This window comes from Nelumbo lutea, chromosome 7, assembly GCF_056320005.1.
Source record: "Nelumbo lutea isolate HS-2025 chromosome 7, American lotus-T2T, whole genome shotgun sequence".
NCBI classification, from domain to species: Eukaryota; Viridiplantae; Streptophyta; class Magnoliopsida; order Proteales; family Nelumbonaceae; genus Nelumbo; species Nelumbo lutea.
Window position 1 is genome coordinate 26924112 of NC_142690.1, and position 15618 is coordinate 26939729.

Here is a 15618-nt window from a genome sequence, read left to right on the forward strand (position 1 = left end):
AGGGTTTTGTCCTATCCCTACGGCAAACCCTAGTATTAGGCCGAAACTTGTGACCTTATTCCTACGGCAAACCCCAGAATTCTCCTCAACATTGATCAGTTTTAGGGTTTCATATTAACCCTAATACAAACCTTATCCGTAAGGCTCTTAGGACTGATTAAAACCTCGAATTTGCTTCAGCATATCAGATTGCCCTTCAAACTGTGTTTCAGTCCTTTTTTGGGGTTTCAAACACTTTTGAAGGGGTGAAAACAGTTCGGACTGTTGCTGTTGTGTGTGGTTATTGATTTCAGATCAGTCTTATATATATTTCATGCACATCTATCGTGAGTACAGATTGGTTCTCTACTAATTTTGTGACCGTTGTTGGGATTTCTAGTGCTGGTTTTGACTGTAGTAACGATAATCTTTGATACTTCTGGTTCTTGACTGAAATGGAGCTTAAGAATCAGGCAGAAGGCAGTTTTGGGAACAACAGTTATGGTGGTGGTTCTGAGACAGGTTTTCAGATTACAACCGTAAAGTTTGATGGATCAAACTACTTAGAATGGGCTCAATCAGCCATGATGGCTATTGGGGGAAGGGGCAAGGTAGGGTATCTCTTGGGAGATGTAGCAGAACCTTCCAAGGGAGACCCTACATATACCAAGTGGGTCCAAGAAAACTACTTGGTTATGACATGGCTCTGTAATTCAATGCAGCCCCATATCAGTCGAAATTACTTATGGGCAAAGACAGCCAAGGAGATATGGAATGTGATGAAAGAGACTTACTCCCAACCCCTTAATGTTGCCAGAGCATATGAGTTGAAATGTGTGGTGAATGCCCTTAAACAAGGAGAGAAACCGGTGTCGGTCTATTTCTCTAACTTGCAGTCCCTATGGCATGAGATTGATCACTTAGAGACTCTTGAGTGGGAGAGTCCCAAAGATGCTCAGATACATAGAAAGCACATTGAGACAAACAGAGTGTTTGAGTTTCTGGCAGGACTGAATTCAGAATATGATATTGTGAGGCAGCAGATCTTGACCAGAGATAGTGTGACCCTCCCTCAGGCATACTCCTTAGTGCACAGTGAAGAGACCAGGAGGAAAGTCATGATGCAACCTCAGCCGCTTACACCTGCCTTTGTAGCTGTCAAACCCAAAACAGAGGGTGATTCAGAGAGGGACAGAAAGAAGGAAGATAAAAGGGATGTGGTGTGTGAGCATTGCAAGAAACCTAAACACACAAAAGAAACATGTTGGAAGTGCATCCACATTTGGTCCCGGCAAAGTTGAGAAATAAAAGGAGTAATGCTCATGTGGCTACGACTACTGATTCAGCATCCTCATCTGGCACGAGAGGCACACCATTAGAGACCTTAGCTGCAGTTCGGGCAGCTCTAATACAATTGGAGAAGGAAGTTGACAGTTCAGCTCAGTTACCGCAGTCATCATCAGCTCCAACTATATCGGCCTTTGCACACTCAGGTACTCGAGCCTCAGCCTACCATGCCTCCGCTCCAGGTACTATTGAACCGTGTTGGGTAATAGATTCAGGTGCATCTGACCATATGACCAGCTTGCCCTCTCTGTTTACTACTTATCACTTATCTTCTGGTAGGGATAAAGTATCTATAGCTGATGGCTCTCTTGTCCCTATTTCTGGCGAGGGTGACATCAAACTGTCAGATACTATATCCTTGTCCTCTGTCTTGCATGTTCCTAAACTGGATACTAACCTCCTTTCCGTCAGTAGCATTACCAAACATTTGAACTGCTCAGTAACTTTCTTTCCTGACCGATGTGTTTTTTAGGACATGGAGACAAAGAAGGTGATTGGGACTGGCTGTGAGACGAATGGGATCTATCTGCTCGGGGAGAGTTCTCGTCGGGAAGAGTCAGTGGATAAGAAGTTACTGGTTTCTCAAGTTGTGAGTCCGGTTATGTTGTGGCATAACCGATTGGGTCATTTATCTTTTCGGTCCTTGAAGAGTCTGTTTCCTACTTTGTTTGAGTCTGTTGAGTTATCTCAGTTGAAGTGTGAAAGTTGTGAGTTGGCTAAACATTGTAGAAACTCTTATTCATTGAGTAATAAAAGGAGTAATAGTTCTTTTGATATTGTGCATACTGATGTTTGGGGGCCATATCACATTCCTTCTATGGGGGGGTACAAGTATTTTTTACTATTTGTTGATGACCACACCCGTTTTTCATGGGTTTATCTTATGCGATCACGAGATGAGGTGCCTGTCCTGACCCAAAACTTCCACCAAATGATCCTAACACAAATTGATGTCAGGATAAAAGTGCTTAGATCTGATAATGCAAAGGAATACTTTGCTAAGCCATTGGCATCGTACCTCCTTAATCATGGGGTTATCCACCAGAGCACGTGTTGAGAGTCTATCAAAGGCGAGTGCAGTGAGGACAGGGTTAATACCTTTGGGGCTGTTCCCTTACCTATTCCAGTTGATGATGAGGGCTGTAGTAGCGAGGGTGGTCAAAGGGATCGGGAGTTGAGAGTCTATCATAGGCGATGCAGGCAGATTGATCCTGGTCATCAGCAGTCCCAGCCAGCTACAATCTCTTCTGCGGCTCCAAGTCCAGATATTATAGTCCCAGGGCCCACAGAGACTCCTTCCATTGTTGCTACCTCACCCTCTGCAGATGACCTTGACCTTCCCATTGCCCTCCGTAAAGGAAAACGGCATTGCACCACATCTACAACCCACTGCATCTCCCAGTTTTTGTCCTATGATCGCCTATCTCCCTCCTACAGGTCCTATCTCACCTCTGTTGCTGATGTCCCTATTCCGTGAACAGTGCAAGAAGCCCTATCAGTCCCGGAGTGGAGAGGTGCAATGCAAGTTGAAATGGATGCCCTGTTGAAAAATAATACCTGGGAGCTAGTTGACTTGCCCAAAGGAAAGAAACCAGTTGGATGCAGGTGGGTATTTACTGTGAAGCATAATGCGGATGGTTCCATTGAGAGGTACAAAGCTCGGCTAGTTGCAAAGGGGTTCACTCAAACTTATGGTATAGATTACTTGGAGACATTTGCCCCGGTAGCCAAGATGACCACCATTCGGGTTCTATTATCTCTTGCAGCAAGCTACACTTGGCCTTTGTACCAAATGGATGTTAAGAATGCTTTCCTGAACGGGGACTTGCAGGAAGAGGTCTACATGCAGTTGCCTCCTGGATTCTATGATACAGAAGCAGGTAAGAAAGTTTGTCGGCTCAATAAGGCTTTGTATGGTTTGAAGCAGTCACCTAGAGCTTGGTTCGACAGATTCAGACTAGCCCTTGGGAAGTTCGGTTATGTACAGGCCCAGTCAGATCATACATTATTCATCAAGAGGGTGGAGTCGTCACTGACACTACTTGCAGTTTATGTTGATGATATTGTGGTCACAGGAAACGACAACCATGAGATTGAGTCCCTTAAACAGCTTCTTCATCAAGAGTTTGAGGTGAAAGATCTGGGTACACTATGGTATTTTTTGGGTATTGAGGTTGCTAGATCTAAGCAGGGGATCTTTGTCTCTCAGAGGAAATATGTGTTAGATCTCTTGGCTGAAACTGGAAAGCTAGGTGTCAAACCTGCAGATACACCTATTGAACAGAACCACAGGATTAATGCAGAGAGTGGGGAGCTGCTTGAAGACAAAGTTATGTTCCAGCGGTTAGTGGGAAAGCTCCTATATCTATGCCTTACCCGACCAGACATCAATTATGCCGTTAGTGTTATCAGTCAGTACATGCATTCTCCTAGAACCACACACCTTCTAGCAGCAGAAAGAATACTAGCATATTTGAAGAGATGCCCGGGTAGAGGTATACTGTTCAAGAACAATGACCACATGAAGGTGGAAGTCTATACAGATGCCGATTGGGCTGGGAGTGTTGATGACAGAAGGTCTACCTCTAAATATTGTGCTCTTGTGGGAGGTAACCTGGTTTCTTGGCGGAGTAAGAAACAAAGTGTTGTCTCTCGATCCAGTGCTGAAGCTGAGTATAGGTCAATGGCTAATGGAGTGGCTGAAATTCTTTGGCTGAGATCACTACTTGAGGAGTTGGGCGTTGAGTATGAGAAGCCCCTGATGCTGTATTGTGATAATCAAGCGGCTATTAATATAGCACACAACCCAGTGCAGCATGACAGGACTAAACATATTGAAGTTGATCGACACTTTGTACGAGAGAGGGTCTCATCACAAGAAGTATGTCTCCCATACATCACCTCCAATATGCAATTGGCAGATATCCTCACTAAAGCTGTATCACGGAAGAAGCTAGAGGCAGATCTATCCAAGTTGGGAATGATAAACATTTATTCCCAACTTGAGGGGGAGTGTAGAGAACACTGAAGTGGGCCCCACAGCTACGGTCCCACTGTGTTCGTAGGGTAGAAGATATTCTAGTCTGCCTAGGGTTAGCTATTGGTCATTTAGTTGTTTCAGTTGTTATTTATTTCAGTCTTTGTTTTACTCTATTTGTTATGTAAAGACTAAGGGCAAATCTGTCCTTTCCATGTAATGAGCATAACCTATAAATATTAATTAAAGTGGCGGCGGCAGAACATGAAGCTTCTGCTCCTCCTTTCAACCCTTGTGTTCTACTGCTTCTTCTCCCTCTTTCACTTCTCTCCTCTTTCTTTCTGCTTATCTTCGATCCTGAGATTCATTAGGGTTCAAGACTGATAACAGTCCTGAACTTCTAGTGAAAGAAAGAAAAGGAAAGAGAAGGGAAAGAAAGTTTGGGCTGCCTCCAAACCCCCCAACACCTTTTTAGTGCAGCCCAAATTGTTTTTTGTTTCGTTCTTTTTCTGTTTTTGTTGGTGCTGGGCTCCACTTTGTCTCATTTGCTTTGCTTTCTCACCTATACTTTGACAAGACTCCCTTTTAGCATCTTCATTCTTAATACAAGACATCATTCATAAAAAAGAAACCAAAAAACAAGATGAGATCCTCCTTCCTCTTCTTCCTCTTCCTTTTTCCTCTTCATCCCCTCTTCTTAAGGGGGCTTCTTATGCCTCCTTGGGCTTAGGGGGCTTACACCTCTTATGTTCTGAACTATTATGCCTCATGCCTCCAGGTAGTGGAACACCTTTTGTCACACCTCTGCATTTTAAAAGATTGATTAGAATATTAGGTTAGAGAGGAAAGAGTGAGAGGGACGGCTGAGAAAGAATGAAAGATGGAAGAAAAAGGAGTGTGGCAGTTGCCTCCTCAGTCCTCCCTCCAATCTCTGTCTTTCAGGTTTCTCTTTTCTCTCTCCCTCTCTTTCCCTAGCCCTCTCTTTTTACTCCCCCTACCAACTGGTCAATTTCTTTCTCTCTCCCCCACCAACCAGTCAACCTTCTCTCTTTTTTGTTATTTTAGTGTTTAACAAGTTTAGTTTCTTTTTATTAAACCCTGAACCGTTGCCCAGGTCTAATAGTTCAGTGGTTAGACCATCTGGGTCAACAGTTTTTTTTTTTTACAAAACAATGTGCACGGAGCCGGAATGGTGGTTAGTTTCCAGTCCGAATGTTTAGACTGCCAAGTCAACCATGGTTTGAAAACGTTGGTTTAAATAGAATGGATGATTAGTCTTCACTGTGTCTAATTTAATCTTTATGATGAATGGAGTAAACAGAATAGAATAACTTTAAATTTTATAGTTACTTTTGATTGTTCTCGGTTTGATGGTAATTATGTAGACTATCTTGATGGTGCTAAGTCCCTTGAGAAGCTATAGGTGCTGGCTCTTAAATATACTGGGTTATTATATCTCCTTTTTATCAATAAAGTTTGAATTAATATGTTACCAGTTGAAAACAAAGAATACAAATTTGTTTAGAATCGAAAAAAGATTCTAGAATGCAGAAGCAAGATGGAAGGAAATACTTGAGTCAATCGGAGAAAGATTGTACTTTTATTTTTCTCTATGCTCTTTCTAGTTTTCTGACTGCAAGCCTGAGTCCCAATGCATGTGGACCTTCAGGACTACTATAATCACTTGACTACATACAACAAACACGAATTCAGAATACCCTAGAAATTAAATTGAAACAAATAAAAAATGTGATCCTTAGAATCTAAACAGAAAAGCCTGAAGATGTTCCTTTGTATCATCATTTTGTGCCAAGATGAATTGACCTCTTCTAGCCTCGAACCTATATACCCATCTAGCACATGTGGTTGTTATCGCCTTCATTTATTCATCTCTGTAAGAATCACAACATCACAAAAAAAAAAACATAGAAAAGAGTTTGCGAGAGAATAGCAGAGCAAGCAAAGAGAAAGAAGACAGTCAATCCGATCCATGTTCTTTATCTTCTCTCAAAGAAAAAGTACCTTTTATGTGGTGGAGAAGCTGCTGGCATGTGCTTGGAGAGGTTCTATGTGTAATGCTATTGGGAGAGATTGAATGTGAATGCACAGATAAAGAGCAAACTCTTGGGTTTCTCCAACAAATAAGAGGGAGGAAAATGGATATCACATGGATTACCATAAATAAAAATAAAAAGGGAGGTATTCTAGGCATTTAAAAGTTAGAACATTGACCAAGACAAGTGTAAAATTCTCTCTTTTATAGCGGTTAATGGATATACCCACATGGCATAACTATAAATAAAAATAAAAGAAGGTTATCTAGGCATTTGAAAGTTAGAACATTGGCCAAAACAGGTGTTTGAAGCTCTCTCATAGTGGTTAATGGTTATATACTTATATACAATTATGGGCCATTGCATAGATTTTGAGGCATTTATACTGATAAAGGATACATCTTTTTTGGTGATAATAAAGGAAACTGAATGTCTACATTTTTATCTCATCATCAAGTTGTAAGTGCTGGCTATCAACCTGATACATCTTTCCTTAATCTGGGCTTAGGACTGGCAGTGTAAGACAAACTCACACCAGCAGAATATCTACATTTTTTATTTGAGTTTACAAATTTATTATGAAAATGGTGCTTTCTTATACGTAGACCTAGACCTAGCGCAGCTTGCATGAAAGAACAAAATATTCAATTGGTCTACTGGCCCCCCTCAATGAAAAAAACAAAGGAAAAACACAAGAAAGTGCATGCACATGGAAATTCACCAATGTGAATGTCTACTGTTAAACATATCTTTTTTTTTTTGTTATATCTCAGAATATCTTTATAGTCAGTAAAGGTAGCTTTCTACTGCAGATGATAATCTGCACAACAGAACGGATAAATGGTTCAACCCCTAGCCACCTTCCCTTGCTGATGGTGGAGGGTGATTATTCTTTTGTAGATATGGGTCCCTGTCCAAGTTCATTGATATTGATTCCACTGTGTGGGCCCATATCAGATTGCCACTTAAAGGAATCTGGTGATTTGCTTTCTGCTACTGCCCATGGATTTGTCTATTGTATTTTATGTGCGAAGGATGTTGTATGTACTCTTGATGTTTCTTTATTGGTTTCTCTTTCTTGGTCTTGCACTGTAGTTTTCTTTTTTCTTTTATTAATTGATTTTACTCATCTCTGACAGTTGAGGGTGGGGGAAGAGGGAGAAGAATGTAACCAATACTAATTCAAAAACCAGTTCTGCTCTTACGTTAACAATCACAAAATATAATTTGACTTTGAGTATAGTAAATTGACTAGTTTGTTGTTACAATTATTAAGTTGTGATTGCATTTTCTTCTAAAATATCCTTCAATCATATGTTTGAATATTGTTGGAACGAACAGTTTCACATGGTCGAAGCAACTTATCGAGTGAGGGAGGCTAAGAAGCAACTATATAGTGAGAATGGAAGACATCCCGATAATGAAGAAGTTGCAGAGGCAACAGGGTTGTCAATGAAGAGACTCACTGCTGTGCTACTTACCCCAAAAGCTCCTATATCTCTTGATCAGAAGATTGGGATGAACCAGGATATGAAACCTTCGGTCTGTCCTTTTTTGCGTTATTCTTTTGTATGGATACCTATCATTCATATGGAATCACTTCACTTTCTTATTCATTTATTAATGGTGCTTTCTCTTTGTTTTCAGGAAATTATTGCAGATCCGGATGCAGAAACAGCTGAAGAATTGCTGATCAAGCAATTCATGAAACAAGATTTGGAGAAGGTGCTGGATAGTCTTAATCCAAGGGAGAAACAAGTAATTAGGTGGAGATTCGGGATGGAGGATGGAAGAATGAAGACGCTGCAAGAGATTGGGGAGTTGATGGGTGTGAGCAGAGAAAGAATCCGACAGATAGAATCCTGTGCCTTTAGGAAGCTGAAGAATAAAAGGAGAACAAAAAATTTACAGCAATATGTAATTTTATAAGCCCCACAGTAAGATGCTCGACGGGGTTGTCCATATTTATTTTCTTTCCTTTGTTAATCTTTCTTTTTTTCCATCAATGGGAAACATATCTTATTCATACCTTTTTGTAATGCACATTTAATTTATTCCATCACGAGAAATCAGTTCTGTAGAGAAATAAAGTTTGGAGTTGGTATATTTCATTATTACTGAAGTCTGAGTACATGAAACTGTGACAAGGATCAAAACGGTTGATGACCTTTGTCTCATAACCTAACTTTTCAACTAACGTTTTTCCTCAGCTGAAGAAAGAGAAAACTCTTCAACCGTCGGTGTTCTTGGACGAAATTAGTCCTCTGGTGCTGAATGAATCGACTGTTGATTACCTCACCTGCACCCTGCGTAATGCCATGTACGCAATAAGCCGATAGCCAACTAACATCATGGCCATGATGGATACATCCACCCACAAGTTTTTCAGACCCACCACCTTCACAGCCGGAAAATCTACCACCCGGCAAAACACTCCCTGTGAACACTCGTAGTAGTCATTCTCAGTGTACTGAATCCCAAGAAGCAGCTTGTAACAGTAGAAGCTGTAGCTCAAGTACTTCAACCAGACAATGAAGGGAGGAATCTGTTGTACGTAGTAGCCTCCGGCTATCAGGAAGACAAGGGTGGTCACAGAGGCCAAGGTGGCAGCCTGTTTGACATCCATGAGGATGGCACCATATGCAAGACCAAGGCTCTGGGAGACCAGAACACTGAAGAGAACTACAAGCCAGGAAAGAACGAAGGCGGTGAAGTCAGGCTTGAGTCCACCCATCCAGTAGATTATGATTACAAAGGCAGTAGGAAGTGCGAGCTCCATCGGCAGGTCGCCGGCTGTCCGGGCAAGGAAGTAAGAGGAAAGACGGTACATTCCAGAAGAGCGTTCTTTGATGAGCATTGATCTTTCTTGAGGAAACGTGAAGACAGCATTGTACAGTGGGAAGAAGCCCCAGAACACAGAGAAGAAAAACAGCAAGGCTATCTGCACTCAAGCAAGAAAACCACCCTTATGACTCACATAGAAATAGAACCCACAGAAACTTCAGTTAACAGTTTTGTCCTCTCTGTCTTCTAAAGTCCTAATTGGGTTGTTTAAGAAGTGGAAGAAATTAGTACTTACTCGGTCTTGGAGATGGGATGCTGGGGTATGCCACCAAAGGAGACCGCCCAGAGTAGCAACACTTATGACTTGGAAAATTCGTAATCTGTTGAAGGACTCGTACCTCCGTTCCTTCAGACCTCTCTTCAGAAGAATCAAAAACTGCTGGCACCAGCTTGTTCCCCAGTGATCTGATTTTGTGGAATTCCCTGCGTCAGGGTGCAAAGAGAACTTGAGATGACAGTCTGGTATAACCACAAAGTCGATATTGTATGTATACGTCCCATCATCAAGTGGTAAACCGAATGATCTTTGATAGAAGTGAATCAAAGAGATTCCATTCCAATAAGCACTGAGCTGTTAATTGTAAAAGCCAAGATGATTCCTAAACCTAAACATCTGGGAATTAAAAAAGTCACGGATGATGAAGTATTGGTAGTATTTCTCCAGTTTGTGTTTATGTGGAAATCGCATATTGTTGGTGTGGCTGGCATGAATAGTCATGGCAATTGGATAGAAGATCACTTACTTGCAGAGGCATCTCTTGTATAGTTGTAGCTATTTACATCCGTACTGCAGAGCTCAGCTTTCAACCCCGTAACAATGTTTTTGTCATAAGCAGAAATGAGGGCCTCCTTCACTGATTTCTGCTCCTGTTCCATGTTGGCCTGAAAATCACCTTGTTCATTGACATGCTTGGAATCCGGGGCAATCCCTGCATTAGTGGGTAATCTTAGAATCAAGTTCCAATGTTTCTTCAACAAAACTAGCCCTGTTCCTCCAATTCTCTCAATTGGAATGTTTAAACAGATAATGGGTTACGAGAGATTGATCCTGACAATGCAGGGGCATTGTCATCTTTGATCAGTCTCTTGCACAGGTGTTAATGTTGGATCAAAAGAAGACATTATCGTTTTCTTCAACTATTATCCTATCAGTTTAATATTATATATGATGCTTCATAGATTAGGCATAAAGAGAGATTAAGATGTCTCGTGTCCCATAAAATACAGGAACTGAAGATGAAATTGTGGTGGTGCTGTGGGTTTCTCATCATACTCCATTTATTTCTTTTGTCAATGAAGAAGGTACAATAATAACCACCACTTCCACTCAGTAGTAGGCCCTGCCAAGTGATTCACTATCTCCCGTGCAATAAACTAACCAAAGAAAAGAAAATAAAGCTCCCTGCACTCCCATACCCCATTGCACTCACGTCGCCACTTATTATTAAAAGATATCCAAATAAGGTCACTAAGTTGTTAATAATGGCCAAAACGAGAAATTAAAATAGCAGAGGGATTACATACCATTGGCGAGATCAAGTAAATGATCGGCCGGGTTGACAGAAACAGACGTAGAGAAGCCAATAGAGGAAAAGTAATCCAAGGCAGCTGATGCTGGGCCATGGTAGATGGGGTAGCCCTCACAGAGCAACACCACCTTGTCAAACATGTGGTACAGTCGGCTTGAAGGCTGGTGAATGGTGGTAACCACGGTGCGACCCCCGCCGGCGAGCCGCTTGACGGTGGTCAGGATCCTTTGAGCCGTGGTGGAGTCCAATCCTGAAGTGGGTTCATCCAGCAGCAGAAGACTTGGGTTGATAAGCATTTCTTGGCCTATGCTGACTCTTTTCTTCTCACCTCCTGATATCCCTCTGAAGAGTGGACCTCCTATCATGCTATTCCTGCACCGGCCGAGCCCCAGCTCGGCGATCACATGCTCGACATGCTGGACCTTCTCAACCCGAGTCAGGGTGTCAGGCAGCCTTAGTAGTGCAGTAAATACTAAGGTCTCAGTCACAGTCAGATGTGGGTAGAGTACGTCGTCCTGTGCCACAAATCCTGTCCTCCGTTTGATGGCACCGGAGAAGGGCTGCCCATTATATGTAATCTTCCCGGAGAGCTTCCCATTCAACCGCCCTCCGAGAGCTGTCAGCAGCGTCGTCTTGCCGCTGCCCGACGGGCCTAGCATCGCCAGGATCTCTCCTGGGCACACCATCCCTGTTATCCCATTTAGTATAGTCTTCTCTTTGGTATTCCATGTACCACCCCACCAAAAGCCTTTCTCCTCCAGTTTTACTTTGTATACCATTTCTTCAAACTGCACAACATATATATCAAACTATATATTAAGATCAATAAAAAGTACATCCTATATAATAAATAGAATATATTTATTGGAAAAGAGAGAGAGAGAGAGAGAGAGAGAGAGAGAGAGAGAGAGAGAGTTAAGTGACTGAAAACTAAGATAGAAGAATGAGAGACCTTAAGTGTTATAGGGAAGGCAAGTTGTAGAACAGATGGAGGATTGGGGTGCACTGGGTATGCGACGATGGTTGTGTTGTTGGGTTGCTCAGACATATTCAAAGAACCAAACTGTTGGGGGTTTTCCGGCATGGATATTGGAGTCTGGTCAAGAAGAGGATGGCCAAAGAAGAACCGATGGAAGAGAAGTGAAAAAACAGAAAGTCTATTTATTCTGGATTTGGGTTCCTTTGGCTTCCCAAGGTGAACTGGAGGACCCTTACATATATACTTAGTACGAGATGTGAAACGAGGATGTCCCCTCTGTGATTAAGCCTCCATGATGATGTAGGTCTCTCCTCCTAGACTTCCATAGTGGGGTCCCACAAATCCCACATTCCCACCTTTTTTCTTTCTTACCTTATCAATTAATCTAACACAGTATCACCAACACGAATACATTTTATAAAACCAAATCTATTTTACTAATCTGAATGTAAAACTTAACTTGGTGAGCTCTACGATAATCTGTCTCTCACTTTCCTTCAACTAGCTAGCTTTATTCAGAAAAGATTTTCTATGAAGATCTCTTTCTTCTATTCTAGATTATGATTCTCTCACCGTTGGATGACTCTTCTCGTTCTTTTTGACTTTCGGTTAGCATCCAAGAATACTTAAAAAAGAAAGAGAAAAAAATTTAAAATTTGTAGGCTTGGTATACTATGAGAACACATGGTGAATTGTACTAGAAAAAAAAAAAAAAAAAAGAGAAGATTGAAGACACACCAAGCTAGCTTTAGGCTTTTGCTTTACTGCCCAACTGATTCTGATACGTTTCAGATGGTGTTTAATTTTCAACATTCTCCGTGGAAATATTCGATAAGGTTTTGTGTTTGTATAGTATTGGAAAATAACATATATCGACTTAATAAAGTGGGGAGAGGAGGAGGAGATGCATAGCAAAAGCCTCCCGTCTTCCATTAATACCGTCTCTGTTTTGGTTTGCTTCAAGCTAACTTTCTCTAGTCTTTATCATAAAATTTAATGTTGTTTAGACCGAGACAGTGAACAAGAAAGAGAGACATGATTAAAAGACGAACCCCAAAAATATTTTACTTAATTTTTGGCAGCGCACTGAGTTTTGGGTTGTGGGTCTCTTGAGTCTGGGCCCTTGGAGATGGGTCTTGAGTGGAGCCACCATGTGGGTTTTCATTGGTAGGTTTTGCCGTGGTGCGCATGGCAAATCAGATGCCCTCCGCCCCTCCCTCCCTTTGCTTCTCCTTTCGAGTCGGGAATTGGGATCTCCTGCTGACAAAACACGTTCCAACACTGTCCACTTGATCTAACACAGCACATCTCACTATGAAAGTGGGGCTCACCATAAAAGTGGGACCCACCTTGCATGAAACGTGTGGTAGGAGTGTCAATTGCCAATCCGGCCCAGTCCAATGTGAATCCATTACAAATGGACCTGGCCCAATCCAGTCCAACGAATATTTTGGATCATTTTGAACCGGTCCAGAGACTGTTGTCTGTTCAAATTTCTGTTAATTTAGATTGGTTTCAACTCAAATGTGGTCCATTGACACCTATGTTCTTATTTTCTATCAATGGACTAGATATATCCAATATGTTATATTAGTTCGTCCAATTCGTCTAAATGAATTTTGATTTGGATGGAATCAAACCCAAAACTGGTCCATTGACACTCCCAATGTGTGGTGTCCGATGATGTTGATAGGGTGTTGGAACGTATTTTATTGGCAGGTGATCCTGATTCTCTCCCCTTTCTCTATTATTCTAAAGTTTTTGAAGGCATTTAAACTTAAGCTTCGAGGCTCGCACTCCTAGGCAAAGCTTAAAGAAAGATGAATGTTGTCAACTTGTAAGGTGCCAACCAGATGGTTGGTAAGGTCTCCTGCTAGTTGTAACATAGATTTAGGAACGGATCCTCCTGCACTTAGGTTGGGAGATGGATTATCCCCGTTGTGAAGTCCTTCAAAAGAAATAAAAAAAAAAAAATGTCAGCTCAAATATTGATATAGATCCTTGCCCTAAAATAAAATGCATGTGAGACTTACGCCTTGAGCTTTTTGCTTAGAAGTTAAACTCAGACACCATCTTGAATTCAAATCTCTGAGGTTCATGATGTTTCTTTTGAAGGGGCTGAGTATATACGTTCTGCATACTCAAAAGATATATATCTTTTTTTATTTCTTTAATTTGAAATCTTTAAAACTTTTTGAGATTCTACTTCACATAACCATGTTCTCTAATAGCTTTTGATGCCTATTTGTAAGTTGACTTCTTTGCAACCATATGAGTTAGCATCAGAATCTGAGATATTATTTACCTTCTGATGTAAGATTAGTGACTAATTAGGATGCTTTAAGCATTTAAACAAATGAAAAGTTAATTGGGAGCTTTATCTTTTTTACTACTTTATTTTGTAGTTGAGCCATTTATATATGTATTTTCTCTGAACACCAGTTAAGCCTTTCACATGCAAGACACGTGGACAGTCTCATAACCATTATATCTAAGTAAGAAAAGTACCAAAATCTGAAGGGGCCTGAATTAGGAAAATATACCATAAAATTAAAGTCAACCAATTATGTGCTATTTAATTAGTAGACAACAAATTCAAGAGATTGACTAATTAAATTGGTTTGGCAAACTAATAAAAAGGAGCAACTAATTAATTCATTTCACGTTTTGAATAAAATATTTTGGAATATATATTAATCATTTTTGATATTTTTTTATTCTTTTTAAGAATTTAATTTCTTTAACTATAGAAGAATGAGAACCATCAATGCTTATATTTTACGCATTTAGAGGTTCATTGCCTTTATCCTTCTTTTCTTTCTTTCTTAACTAAGAAGTTGTTTGACACCGTGGCATATCTTTATCCTTCACTGTGTTAAAAGCTTAAAATAATTAGCTGCATTTCGGGTGCAAGCTGGGCAGATTAGGCTAGGTTTATGGTCAACGAAACCCATAACCGGGCCCGAGGTCAAGCCTGATTTTTCCAATCTGAGCCCAGCCTGTCCTATAATTTGATGCATTCAGGTTGGGCTCAGATTGGTCAATGAATCCACTCTAAAATTATACATATATAAATGTATTTATGTATGAATGTGAATATATAGGCAAAATATTTATACAGATGTTTATATATATATATATATATATATATATATATATATATGTAAATATATATATCCAACATTTACATATATGCACATATATATGTATAAATATATATAATTGGGCTGAGCTCAGACTGGATTCGGGCTACCTAAGGAATAAGCCTAAGCCCAGCCTGAAAAATAAATAAGCTTGACTTCTGGGCTCAAGCTCAGCTTGAGGACTGGAAATCCAATCCCAGCCTGTATAAAATTTCTGGGTTGGGCCAATTCGGGCTTGGGCTGGGCCCGCCCAAGTTGCACCCCTACTCTGCATTAGCAGTTTTGCATAAAGCCTTAATCTGATTATTGCAACAAATTTTATTAATAAAATAAGTAAAAAAATAAAATGTTTTAAAAATAAAAGCATCTGGAGGGTGAGTGCATATATATAGATGATTATGCTTTATTCAAAGAAAAGAGAAATAAATTAATTTAGATACCAAAAATTAAACCATCTAATTAAAGAAGAACTGTTCATGGCTTCTTGGATTCCAAAGTTGATCTTGGCATTGGGACTCACAATGGGGCTTGGCTTAGTTGAGTTATGGAGTTGGGAGATAGACACGTGGCAAGCACTCCCATATATACATGATCTAGTGAGGGCATCCTTTTTATGGTCCAATATGACATTGACAAGCGATCTACAAAATCATTGGCAGCAATTGGACGTGGAGGGGCCACCCACTCAAACCCATCTCCCTTTTCTGAAATCTTTTTATTGGTATGTCTCTTGTTATTTTCTGTGGTTGAGCACACTCTCTTTCAT

The 15618-nt window shown here is 40.6% G+C and overlaps 2 protein-coding genes across 2 annotated transcripts in view; one reads left to right on the top strand and one right to left on the bottom strand.

Annotated features, from left to right (window-relative positions):
* The window catches only part of LOC148845830 (RNA polymerase sigma factor sigB-like), a 30117-nt gene extending 21643 nt beyond the window's left edge, over positions 1-8474 (top strand). Inside the window, exons 6-7 of the mRNA XM_088955365.1 lie at positions 7699-7899; positions 8005-8474. Of these exons, the coding sequence (XP_088811491.1) occupies positions 7699-7899; positions 8005-8286 (483 nt within the window). The 3' untranslated portion in view covers positions 8287-8474. The remainder of the gene's footprint in view (positions 1-7698; positions 7900-8004) is intronic.
* Positions 8434-11952, bottom strand: LOC148845831 (ABC transporter G family member 14-like). The gene is made up of 5 exons (XM_088955364.1): positions 11683-11952; positions 10726-11518; positions 9945-10130; positions 9437-9624; positions 8434-9298 (listed from the first exon to the last, which is right to left on the bottom strand). The coding sequence occupies exons 1-5, from the start codon at positions 11812-11814 to the stop codon at positions 8648-8650; spliced, it is 1950 nt and encodes a 649-aa protein (XP_088811490.1). The 5' UTR covers positions 11815-11952; the 3' UTR covers positions 8434-8647.
* Positions 11953-15618: the final 3666 nt, after the last annotated feature.

What these genes read in the sequence shown, in the direction of transcription:
- LOC148845831 (XM_088955364.1), bottom strand. Translation starts at nt 11,814, where the DNA reads ATGCCGGAAAACCCCCAACAGTTTGGTTCTTTGAATATGTCTGAGCAA. An exon ending in CCTTCCCTATAACACTTAAG is followed by an intron (nt 11,519 to 11,682) that starts GTCTCTCATTCT and finishes TATGTTGTGCAG; the next exon opens with TTTGAAGAAATGGTATACAA. An exon ending in TTTACTTGATCTCGCCAATG is followed by an intron (nt 10,131 to 10,725) that starts GTATGTAATCCC and finishes CCACTAATGCAG; the next exon opens with GGATTGCCCCGGATTCCAAG.